Source organism: Fundulus heteroclitus, chromosome 3, assembly GCF_011125445.2.
Source record: "Fundulus heteroclitus isolate FHET01 chromosome 3, MU-UCD_Fhet_4.1, whole genome shotgun sequence".
Lineage (NCBI taxonomy): Eukaryota > Metazoa > Chordata > Actinopteri > Cyprinodontiformes > Fundulidae > Fundulus > Fundulus heteroclitus.
Window position 1 is genome coordinate 4,832,160 of NC_046363.1, and position 13,213 is coordinate 4,845,372.

The 13,213-nt window shown below is 41.8% G+C and overlaps 1 protein-coding gene across 1 annotated transcript in view; it reads left to right on the plus strand.

Moving 5' to 3' along the window:
- LOC105918846 (dolichyl-diphosphooligosaccharide--protein glycosyltransferase subunit STT3B) overlaps positions 1-13,213 on the plus strand; it is a 31,746-nt gene that overhangs the window by 13,453 nt on the left and 5,080 nt on the right. Inside the window, exons 2-10 of the mRNA XM_036129012.1 lie at positions 367-475; positions 1,560-1,847; positions 2,490-2,555; positions 2,966-3,065; positions 4,077-4,175; positions 4,500-4,646; positions 10,795-10,843; positions 11,030-11,184; positions 12,832-13,043. Coding sequence (XP_035984905.1) covers positions 367-475; positions 1,560-1,847; positions 2,490-2,555; positions 2,966-3,065; positions 4,077-4,175; positions 4,500-4,646; positions 10,795-10,843; positions 11,030-11,184; positions 12,832-13,043 — 1,225 coding nt within the window. The remainder of the gene's footprint in view (positions 1-366; positions 476-1,559; positions 1,848-2,489; positions 2,556-2,965; positions 3,066-4,076; positions 4,176-4,499; positions 4,647-10,794; positions 10,844-11,029; positions 11,185-12,831; positions 13,044-13,213) is intronic.

Consider the following 13,213-nt stretch of genomic DNA (forward strand, 5'->3'; position numbering starts at 1 on the left):
TTAGTTGGAGTTAACTCATTTGGTTAAACCACAGAGCAATTGCTCACCTTTTTACCCTGTGACTAATTGGGGGACATTCCCAGATGTAAAATGTTATAATGCTGTTCATGTTGTTGCATATCCTTCCTTAGGTTACAAAGGGGTGGTTTTATTTGCACTTCCTGCTTTTACCAGTTTGGCTTAACGTACCTGGCCTTGTCCTTGCGTATTTTTTTTTTTTTTTTTTTTTTTTTTTTGTTCTCTGTTGCACCAAGTGTTCCTTGTTTGTGTGTCAAATCTGAATTGCTCAGTAGTGATCGGTGCATTTCTGACCCTAACCAGAGAGAAACTTATGAAAGCTCCTCTTTTTGTTGCTTTATTTTGCAGGTTCAACTACAGGTCAACTCACCATCTGACCACCAATGGCTTCTATGAGTTCCTCAACTGGTTTGATGAAAGAGCCTGGTACCCTCTGGGTAGGATAGTCGGAGGAACGGTAAGCCTTAAGTGCACTTTACAGGGCAGCTCCTTTTTTTTTCTCATCTTTTTCTCAAATGTCTAAGTACTTGTCCATGCCGTCCTAAATGCTTGTGTGACTCAGCTGAGCAGCTACATGGCCGTAAGCAGGGAGATGGCAAAGAGAGCTCTGAGCGGATCTCTTCTGTGTATCTCTGGGCGGCAGTTAAATCTGCCGTCTTCCTGTATTTCAGGTCTCTGCTATTAGCTGATAAATTCACTTCACTACATCTGCTTCATCAGAGGCAAGAAAAGAACCAGAACTATATTGTATTTATGTTGAGAAGATGAAAGACTAATAATACATTTTGGTTAGTAGATAATCCATTGTGTTGGCATGCATTATGAAACTGGGTCTGGAGGGGACAGACCTGCGGCAGAGTTTCATGGCAGGTCTCTGTTAGCAGCATGTGAACGATTCTTTATTACCTTCATTAGGAGTGAAGGCGATTCCGTGCCATATTTGTGAGACTTTTTTCCTGCAGCAGGGTTTTTCAAAGTGGGGACCTCAAGTAGGCGCTAGGCAGGGCTTAGAAAATTGGACGGAAAATAAAAAGTCTGTGTATTTTTTATCTTTTATAAAATATTATTTAATAATTGAACCATTTTTATAAACTATAACTTGGATTAATATATCTTATTGACATGACAAACTCAAGGGATTTAAGACGGATCTCTGAGGCTTCCTTTGCCTAACTAGTAAGAAAGGACTCGAGCCACCTTGGACAATGGCATGTATAGCACTGAGACTTAAGCCCCGCCCCCCACCACACACATTTGAGAGAAGTTTGATTTCCTTCGCACTGTTCTTATCAACCGTTTGTTGCAAAGTTTATTCGTGGGGGAATAAATCGATCTATCGCCCATCCCTACTATAACCCTTTTCATGTCTGAACAGTTAAACCTCTAACTTTCCATAGATTGCACAGGGGTGTAATTACACCTGCTTTAGGGTTGTGTGTGTGAAAACACAAGCCTTGAATGTTGTTTCCCTGAGTTCTGGCGGCGTTTCTGTTTTAGTTTGAGCTGTTTTTAACTGAAGTGATTAATTTGTCTTCCTCCAGGTCTACCCAGGCCTCATGGTGACGGCGGGCCTCATCCACTACGTGCTGAACCTGCTGCACGTTACCGTTCACATCCGGGACGTTTGTGTTTTCTTGGCGCCAGTCTTCAGTGGCCTGACCTCCATCTCCACCTTTCTCCTGACGAGAGAGCTGTGGAACCAGGGGGCGGGGCTGCTGGCGGCCTGCTTCATCGCCATCGTCCCAGGCTACATTTCTCGCTCCGTGGCCGGCTCCTTTGATAACGAAGGCATCGCCATCTTCGCCCTCCAGTTCACCTACTACCTCTGGGTACGCCGGGACGCGGCTCTGCCTGTCTGGCTGTGTATTGTTTAGGTTCTTCTATCAAGTGACTGCTCTTAGTCAGAATGTCAGGAAGGCATATAGTGAGAAAACTAGTTTAATATCTTGCTATGACTTGAAATTCTAGTTTATAACAAAACAAATTACGTTTCTACTTGGCATTGTCTTTCATGTTGATGGGAAAACTAGAATTGGCATATTTTCATTTCTGCTCTGATATTTATTAATTATATTGGCTGACATGGAGTTGGAACTAGAAACTATTTACTGTTATTAGGTTGACCCCACTAGTCTTGTCACCTTACTAATTTACTCTTTCTGTACTTTCATTCAGTCTCACCTCCTCCATCACTCCAGTCAGCTGCAGCAGCTCCAACCTGAGTCTTTTAGTCATGCCTCTATAGCCTTTGTTAGCAGCGCAGACGTAACGATGTGCAGAACATGGCGCCTTGCTTTGTATCGGCCATTAAAAAGGGAGAAAGATGATGAATAATTCAGTCAGAGGGCTGGACATGCTACATCAGAACAAAGTCCTAAAGTAGCGAGGCCTAATGGAGGGTGGGTGTGTGTGTGTGTGTGTGTGTGTGTGTGTGTGTGTTTGTTTTAATGCTCTCATTTGTAAACCTGCAGGTAAAATCAGTCAAAACTGGATCTGTCTTTTGGACCATCGGCTGCTGCCTGTCCTACTTCTACATGGTGAGGGATCACACACCAGTCGTTGCTATAATTGGTGAAAGTTCATGATCATTTTTCTTTGTTTCATGACCCTAAATTAGGTGTTTGTCTCTTCTGTAACAATTTTCCCTACCCTGTTGTATGCATAGTGTTTGGGTTTGGAGTGGCAAACCTGAGCACTGATTTCCCATAATAAATCAAATTATGATCGGAAAACAGCTTTTCATAGTTACTCAGGCTTTCTTACTGATAGAAAAATGTGTTTAAACTGAAACATTTCAGGGGAAAATACTCACAGCACTGTATCCAGTTTTAAGCCTCTCAGACCCCCCCCCCTACACACACACACACACACACACACTTCTTTTAACGTCTTAATGATATGTATATTTATCATGAGTATCTGAAACGATGATTTTGTTGTGTGGCAGGTGTCGGCGTGGGGCGGATACGTGTTCATCATCAACCTTATTCCTCTGCATGTGTTTGTCCTGTTGCTGATGCAGCGATTCAGTAAAAGAGTCTACATAGGTAAGCTGCAGATACAAGCTCACTGCATACATCAGTCCTTTGGGTTTATATTAGGAGCATAAACTGATCATTTGGTGGGTACAGCTTACCTTGCACCTTTTGACTGTCATAACTTAGGCCAAATGTGGACTTTGGCAAGAATTTAGATTTTGTTAGCACCAAGTCTTACATGGCTAAGGCTGATTCTGTACCCACATTCTGCCCCTGGAACCAATAATAAATTAGGCGTATTTTACCTAATATCACAGCCCTTCTGGTGGTCTATACTTTTGGTATTTTCTGGTCTAAATAGAGACACAGTCACTGCCTCTTGATGAGGCGAGTCAGTCTCACTCATCACAGTCCAAGAGTTTCATTGACTCTAATCCCTTCTAGTTCTGTCACAGGATTGTTGTAACTATAGACCGATGTGGCATTCATAATTTTATGAAACAGTAGCTTTTATTATATTGCCCTTTTTCCTGCAGAACCTACATGAGAATGGCTCCGTGTGAGGGATGGTCATCGTAAATGTAAAATGCGCTGACTTTCAGCTGTACAGTTCTCTGTATGACGACTAAAAATGATCTGTTCTGGTTGTAAAATAATTTCTGGATTAGATTGAGGTCTGGACTTTCTGTTGCTCACTCTCCAGCTGTAGGACAGATGGACCTTACATTAGGATCTGGGATGTTTTGTGTACAGATGGTTTTACTGTCCAAATGAGGTTCCATGGTTACAAATTTTCACTCGTTGACCACTGAGCTTGGCGGTTTAAGGGTTTTCTGCTGATGTGATGGTGGGTTTTTGCAAAAACGTTACACTGTGTTTTGTAGTCAAGCTTCTGTCACTGGGTTTCCCATGCCCTAAACAGAATGTTCCAGGAGTCTTGTAGTTCATCCAGATCCCACTTTTCCAATCTAAATCCCGTTTTCTCGAGGTTGCATGTCCTGACCAGCCATTTGTTTAACCTTACTGACAAACATTTGAGCTGAGGCCTGTAGACCGACTGAAACATCTCTCTCTCTGCAGCCTACAGCACCTTCTACATCTTAGGCCTGATCCTGTCTATGCAGATCCCCTTCGTGGGCTTTCAGCCAATCAGAACAAGCGAACACATGGCAGCGGCTGGTAAGTGACCAATCAGAGAGTTGCGAGGAATGTTGTATTTAAAGCTCCTGATAAGTGTTTATTGCAAGTCTGTTCTTTCAATTTTCCTGTTGTGACTCAGCATCACATCAACGGCTGATTCTAATTTAATTTGAGATTACGTCACTGTTCATCAGCCTATAAAGCACATTTATTCCTCATCTAGCTTTGTAAGAGTGTTCAGATTGAGTGGCTGGGATGTCTCATCTGCCATTTTCATTATTTGCTTTTGACTGTTTTACTGTAGAATCTAGAAATGACTGGGATGACTCCAAGCTTTTAACGTTCTGCTGCGTTTCCCTGTAGGTGTGTTCGTTCTGCTGCAGGTCTACGCCTTCCTGCAGTATCTGAAGGACAGACTGACCAAGCAGGAGTTCCAGACGCTGTTCTTCCTGGGAGTCTCTCTGGCTGCTGGGGTGGTTTTCCTCTCTGTCATCTATCTAACATACACGGGTAGGTAATTTTTTTAAAAAAGCCACATATATTTGGCTCCATTTTTACCTTATTTATCAACGGAAACAGAATCTTTCCAACTGGTAATTAAAGACTTCACTGTATGTTTAACAACACATTTGTGTGTTGATCCTGCAAAGATGAGACACCTCTGATCTGCTCTGGCCATTCATAAATCACACATTAAGGCAGTGATGCCCTACACAGCTGTGACTGTACTAAAAACAAGCCTGCGCTGTGGAGCAACAGGATGTGCCGTTCTGCTTTGATGCCATAAGTCTCCCCAGACTTCTTTCTCAAAAAGGATGGCAGACAAAGTGTGTGTAGCGATCCAGTGGTAAACCAAGCAAATGGTTAACTATATTCCCCACCTTCTTAATCTTGATTTCTGAGTCTTGTTTCCGCTTTTAAATGTATATTACAAAAAATTTAACTTGGGTCACTAATTTCACAAAGTGAAACTCGTATATTAAACAGCTTCATTACAAATAGCAAGAAACACATCAAGTTTTCATTTCTTTTAATTTTAAATGGTTATTGCTTATAATGAAAACCTAGAATTCTCTCTTTTGAGTTTTTTTTATTTTTTTTTGTTTTGCAAAAGATCAGTATTACAAACTCATGGTGTCACTCTCTAATCAGCTGATTAACTCTATATACATGCCAAGGTTTCCTGAGCCTCTAAACGGTCTCAGTCTGGGTCAGTAGGTGACATAAGTCATGAGGACACCCTTCACATGGAGGGTAAGACACAAAGGGTCGTTGCTGAAGAAGCCACTACACACAGACAAACCCTACAGCTGGGCTGCAAGCGTCGCATTCCTTGTGTCAAGCTATGGGCTGAGGGGGAAAAAGAACCAGACTGTTAAATTTAACATTTCATCTGGAAATCAAGGTCCCAGAGTCTGGAGGAAGCGTAGAGAGGAGCAGAATCCACGCTGCTTCATGTCCAATGTTTCCAGTCAGTGATGATGTGGGGCATCATGACATCTGCTGGTTCTGGTCTACTGGCTTTTCTGAGGTCCACAGTCAGTGCAGCATCTAGCAGAACATTCTAGAGCACTTCATGCTTCTAACTGCTGACAACCTTTATGGAGATGCTGATTTTACTTTCCAGCAGGACTTGGTTCCTGCTCACACTGCCAGAGGTACCAAAGGCTGGTCCAATGACCACTATGGTTCTGTGCTTAGTGGGCCAGCAACCTGGCCTCACTAGAACCGCACAGAGAAACTCTAGAGCAGGGGTTCCCAAAGCGGGGGGTTCGTGAGATGAGATGTGATGGTTTTACTCGCAATTATGTGAAATTATTTTCCAACTATGTGATTTTTATTTTGTAGAAAATTACTCCTCCGTGGCCAACTTTATTTCTTTAATCCGTTCTTTTGGTGGAAATTATGATCGTTAAGTCATATTTGGTAAAATCGTAATATTAAGAGAGGAAAGTCATAATATTACCAGAACAAAGTCGAAATATGAGAATAAAGTTGTAATATTAAAATTTTATGCATAAAATTTTAATATTACAAGTATAAAGTCAGTCATTTGCACAATTGTTTCAAAGTCCTGATACTAAAAAATAATTTGATGCTGATGTGCTAAAAAGATTTAATCTTTTCCTATTTTGTAATTCTTACTCGCTTTATCCCTCATGGGGTCACGAGCGGTGCTGGTGCCGATCACCAGGAGTAAGAGTAAGTGAGCGAGTAATAAAAATGATGGATGGATGAATATTTTGTAATTTACCAAAATATAACTTTTCAGTATGCTCACATTCCTTATTTTAAGACGGGGGGGGGGGGAAGACCACTTTGTTTTAAAAGTTTTTAGGGGTCGCAGGCTGAAAGCTTTGGGAACCTCTGTTCTAGAGTGTTGTGGATGAAGGTGAGAGACACAGAACTACCAGTGCAGATGACCTGAAGGCAGCAGTCTGGGTTACCTGAACACGTCAGCAGAACCACAGGCTGATCGGCTCCATGTCACACTGCACTAATCCAATAATTCATGATAAAGGAGCCCAGACCGAGCACCAAGTGCTTAGAAATGGACCTACTTTTAGAAATCTGACATTTCTGTTTAACAGAATATGATTTTGTTTAATATTAAATTTTCTGAGACTGAATTCTGGGTTTTACATTATCTGTAAGCCAGAATAATCAAAACTGCAAGAAATAAAGGCTTAAAATATTAACACTACAATAGTAATGAATTGCAATTGTAATACATCTAGATAATGAGTTTTACTTTCTGAAATGAGTGGCAAAAATTTAACTTTTTAACCATATTGTAATTCTTAGAAACAAAGCTGTAAATCCTGTCTGATAGCCCAAACCGTACATCATCACTGCTTCGACCCGCTCATTGCCCCTATAACAAGTCAGCCGCCATGAAGCTAGCCTGATGAGTCAGACAGGAGAGGCAGACTGGCTTCTGCCCTCCATGCTGCACCGGTCCTTTAACAACATGCATGGAGATGGAAACAGGCACTGCCTCAAAGCGCTGCGTTAAAGTGCTCTCTCAGGTCACCCTGAAAACTTAAGATTAAACAGCTGCTGTTAAGTTTGGAGACTGAATCTAATTGTCTGGCAAAAGCTAATGCAAAGCTGAACAAGCATGTTAGACCACTGCTGTTCATGCTACCAAGTCACGCTGTGAAGGGAGCAACTCTGGAATTAGTGAGCAAAGGTTGGGACGGTAATTACCATGATGGGGCTTTTACTCTGTCAGTGATAATAGGTCTGCTTTTTCAACTCATTTGAAAGATGAGCTCAGTCAGGCAAACCACGAGCTCACCTTCAGCAAATCACTCTGTTTTAACACCTCAGTAACAACAAAAGTGAGTTTAATTATCTGCCAAGCCGCCTTTCTTCTTAGCTGGACAAAGTGCTTTTGAAGGGCTGTCTGCTCCATATGCAGGTCTTTGGTTCTCATTCTAAACACATCTACGCTAATAGCATAAACAACATAACACTTAGAGAGAAGGGCTGCCATTCACACTACAATATGATGCGTCCCCCCCCCCCCCCCCCTGGTTTTTAAGACCTGTTGGTGCTAAATCTAATGTAAAATCTAATCTGTTCATTAAATGTATTCTTCCCAAATCATCTAATCAAGGCCCATTGGCGATGGAGAACCATTGTTCTCCAGTTGTCGCAGTCCCATGGCTGTTTGTTCTGCTGTTATTACACCACTCAAATATTTAGCAGCCATCTCTGTTCAAAATGGAACATAATCATCTGTATTATTCAGCCAACTACTCCATCTGTGGTAGTAGGTCTCTACAGGAGCCAGAACAAAGATGAGCTCCCAGCACTACTCTATTCCAGCATCTTAAAGTGCTGTCGGTATCTGTTCCCTCTGAACATTCATGTTGCGGTTGTCAGGCAGCAATGCAAATCAGCAGGGTATGATTTACAGGGTATAGAGGTCATGTATTTAAAAAAAGAATGTATCACATTTATTATTCATGCAGCAGGTGGCATCCAGCTCACAGACATTGATGGCAAGGAGGAAACACTTGCTATACAAATATAGACAATGAAGCTGCTGTCATATAGTTTCCTACCTGGACTGTATGTTGTATTGAAACATTTAGTGCCCTAGATCGGGCCGGGTTACTGGTAAGACAGAGCAGGACGTCTGATCGCAACAAAGTAGCTCTGAGTGGCCACCTGCTCATAGATATTTAATAAAGTGATGTAGCTACATTTCCTTACAATAGACTATTATTAGACAATAGAAAACGGCTTAAATCATCGGTTGTCAAAGTGATAATTCAATGTTTTATAGTGTCGATGCATTCAGATGGACAAATAATGTGTTGGAGTGCTGTTGATTGATCCAACTCCAAGTGTTTGACATGCTGAGGATGTGAATCTTCAACAGTGCAGAGAAAGCATCTGCATTGCGTAGCATGAGATTATTTAAAGTTTTGATCTGGTCATTGCTGCAGTAGTAGCACCTGTGTGTGCTGTGGCTCATGTTGCAGTATACGGTTTAGGGCATCTCAGAGCAGTGATCCTGTTGCCATGTAACGTTTAGACGATTGAAAAATCTGGCAGCCTGGAGTTAATCTTGCATATGCTGCATTATCACATGTGTTGATATTTACCTATAGCAGTGTTGCTTCCCATGGCAGATATGGAGCAGTGAAGCTGGGTTTAAGAAGCAGCATTATTTTCTAATTGGTGTATTAGCTGGTTTAGCTGCCTCAGCCAGCCTTAGGCTGTGTATTTTACTAGGAGACAAGCTTACTCTAGAACAGGGATGGCCAACTCCAGTCCTCGAGAGCCGGTGTCCTGAAACTTTTAGAGGTTTCCCTGGCCCCACACACCTGAATCAAATAGCACAATTAGCTCCTCAGTATGCAGTCAGGTTCTTCAGAGTCCTGCTAATTACCTGATTATTTGACCCAGGCGTGTCAGACCAGGGACACATCTAAAGGTTGCAGGACACCGGCTCTCGAGGACCGGGGTTGGCCACCCCTGCTCTAGAAGGTTGTTGACATTTGTTTGAACAACTGTTACCTGTAGAGCAGCGCTAGAGTGGGATGCTTCCAGCATCCAATCTGTGACTGGAAATGTGTAAAGGTCCAGGTGGATTTCTCTTCTACACAACTAACTGGCCACTCTCCTAAATAGACATTAAAGGGTAACTCACCCCAAATCAACAATATTTTGCTGATAAACTGTTAACATGGTTGTCTCATAGTACTGTCTAAATATCCTGGTCATTACGTTGACAATTTTAGACACAAAAGCAGGATTTCAACAATGATGCACTAATTTGTCAGTGTGGCACCCTCCCAAGATTAAGCGGTGGTCTTGCATTGAATTTCGAATCGGTGTTGCTGTTGGTTCAAAGGTTTTTTTTTTGTTTTGTTTTTTGTGACGCAATTTGGAGAGGGTGAGGTCAGTAGCTCAAGTGCTCTGGACTAATGGCAAGCCATTTTAGCATTTAATCTGTAAGTTTCAAGTGTAACTCAGACCCATTTTGGATATCTGCAAGGTCATATTGACTAGTCGTAATGTCACTGACTAGTATAAATTTTGATTTACAGATATCTATGATGACAGACAACACATGAATGGTAAAAAATAGTTTCAATCTTACTAGGAAAAACTGAATTACAGATACCTGTAATTAAAGTGTTGACTAAATTCGGTGATCCCACTCTGGATCTCAAAGTGGGAAGTAATAATAATAATAATAATAATAATAATAATAATAATAATAATAATAATAATAATAATAATAATAATAATAATAATAATAATAATAATAATAATAATTATAATAAAGTTGGACCAATCCTGTCATCACTGCCTTGGCAGCACTGGCTTGGGCATTGCTGAGTCAGCCCCCTGAGCCAGGGGCTCCACAAAGACTCCCTCAACCCATGGTGATGAGGGGAGTGAAATCCCCCACCCCAAAAGACCAAATTGTGGCGTAACTACCAGCGTAACTCTGCCTGCTCTCCATGATTCAATATGGTAAATCAAACTAGCTGCTGCTTTCCCCCCATGCTGAACACAGCGTATCCCCGCCTGCTTTGATGGAATTTTTCAAAGTTGTCTGGTTTATGCTTTTACATGGGGGTGAGTTACACTTTAAAGGCTCCCGTCTCAATAAGACATTTAGGTCACGAAAGAATGATGGAAAATTTCAGTGATTCTAAAACAAATTTCGTAAAAATGAAGAATACTTTTAAATTGCCTAATTATATGTCTTGTTGAAGTTTTATAGCAAATGTTGTACTACTTTATTATGTCCTTGGTTCCTGAAACGGCCCAACTTCTCGGTGGAGTTCAGTCTCCACACCAAAAGGACTTCTGGCTTGCTGTAGAGTCTGGGGCAGTCCTTATGAGGGACCGCTAAGATGCTACATGCAGTAGAGCAGCAGTTTCTGATTAGAACCAGCCATACAATAACTCCTCACATCACCTAGTACATCAGTGCAGAATCCCCATGGACCGGCTCCAAAACAGGGCTGAGCAGGTTGTGCTTTCGTCTGTCATTGCACTGTGCACATTATCTAATATTTACAAGTTCTCTGCTGCAACACAGTTAGCCACACCACTTGCACTCCCAAATGTTTGTATGTTAATGTTGCAATATTTAGCTCAAATATATTGTCTGTTTCCCCTTCAGGGTACATTGCTCCATGGAGCGGTCGCTTCTACTCCCTCTGGGATACCGGGTGAGTCAGACTTCATGTGCTACAGGATTTAAAGCATCTGACCTTAGAACTGCTAATGAATGACCGTCCTATCTGTAAAACTAATGCATGGTGAAGTCTTACTGCAAACGGAGGGAAGTAAAGTGGGGAAAAGAATTTGAAAAAGCTTTTAACAAGTCTCTGCTCATGTCTTCATGTTGTTCGCAGTTACGCTAAGATCCACATTCCCATCATAGCCTCAGTGTCGGAGCATCAGCCCACCACCTGGGTCTCTTTCTTCTTCGACCTCCACATCCTCGTCTGCACCTTCCCTGCAGGCCTCTGGTTCTGTATCCGAAACATAAACGATGAGCGGGTCTTTGGTAAGCCTAGGTTCAAACGTTGCTTCTGAGCTGTGGCACATTGTTTTCAGCAGACGTCCTGAGTTCCTGTCACAGCGGCGTTGCAGATTAAGCTTTCTGGCTTTTTGAGACGTTGGCTGACATCAAATGAAGTTGAATTTAGTTTAAAGCAAATAGGTTGTTATCACTGTAAATAAATAGGGGTTTTATGAGGGGTCAAAATAATACAAATTAATTTGAAATATCGGATGTGGCAGTATAACTGGACTGTGTAAAAATCAGAGGTGTGAAATGGTAAAATGGCGCGCTGCAGAAACGTTAATGTCACCATTTCTAGGATTAAAGGACTAATGTCTCAGAAGGATCTGGAAAAACTAATCCATGCGTTTATTTTTAGTCGAATTGATGACTGTAACGGTGTTTTCACAGGTCTGCCTAAAAAGTGGATCAGACAGCTGCAGCTGATCCAGAACGCTGCTGCCCGCGTCCTCACTAATACTAAGAAAGTAGAGCACATAACCCCAGTTCTAAAGTCCTTACACTGGCTCCCTGTATCTCAGAGAATAGACTTTAAAATACTTCTGTTAGTCCATAAATCCTTAAATGGCTTAGCACCTAAATACATCACAGACTTGTTATCAGTGTATCAACCCTCCAGACCACTCAGGTCTTCTGACTCCAGCCTACTCTGCATACCTAGAACCAGAACCAAACATGGAGAAGCAGCATTTAGTTCCTATGCTCCAATTATCTGGAACAAACTTCCAGAAAACTGTAAAAGTGCGGAAAGCCTGAGTTCTTTTAAATCAAGATTAAAAACACATTTGTTTAAAATTGCCTTCAACTGTCCTAGTTAACTGAATCACCACTTTTTTGTTCTATTTTCTATCTATATTTTATTCCTACTTGCTTTTATTCTGTTTTATTTTGCTATATTTTAATCATGTAAAGCACTTTGCATTGTCTTTGTACTGAATTGTGCTATATAAATAAATTTGCCTTGCCTTGCCTCTGTGAAAATTAGAATCCGTGAATTTGGCCGTCATTAAAACGTGGTGAATATTAATGTTATAAATATTAAGGTTATAAAATTTAGGGTTGCCAGTTTTAATTCACTGCCTTAATTTTAGTGCGTTCACTTTTACCACTTAAATTCTCATTCATTGCGTCCACAGTGACATTTGTTACTGCCAGTAGATGGGAATGTGGCAGCAGCTCCGAACGGACGGCGGAGAAAACATTCAAGATCAGATTATTGACGGCATGGATTTTTAGTTTTCTTTTAAGTCAAACTGAGCTTTGAATAAGTTTTGAATTCCTTGGCTATCTTTCCACTGTGATGTGGATTGTGTATCCTAATGACCCTGCCGCCTTTAACTTAAAGTTAATGTCACCTGGTGTGTGACAGATACTGCTTGGGTTATTATTTTGTGCTAGACGTTATAGTGGAACTATTTCTCCACAGCGTTTCCATGTGATAATTATCCGTCTGTATCGGCGGCCGCTTATTTTACCATCTGAGCTTGCTAAAGAAAGAGCATGGACTTCAGAGGACTATCGGAACAAACTAATACCCTGTTTAGTATGGAGAGAAATTTGTTCCAATCTGGCAGCGTGAATCCTAACCAGATGTACTCCCCTCTAACCTCATCTGTCTCCTGACTCCAGTGGCCTTGTACGCCATCAGCGCGGTGTACTTCGCCGGCGTGATGGTGCGCCTGATGCTCACTCTGACTCCGGTGGTGTGCATGCTGTCAGCCGTGGCCTTCTCCAGTGTTTTTGAGCACTACCTGGGTGACGATATGAAGAGGCAGAGCCCTCCTGCTGAGGACAGCAGCGACGAGGATGACAGGAAGAATGCAGGCAACCTTTACGATAAGGTGAGGGGGCGGGTGGGTGTTGATTTGAATTTAATGCCATGGTAGTCGACAAAAACGGCCACGTCCTGATGCCCATGTCTATGATAGTTACATAGCCTGAGTTGCTCGGTCTACTGTTCACCAACACAGCCAGACGCTAACTAAGGCTAGCAGATAGCTTCTGTTGGCGC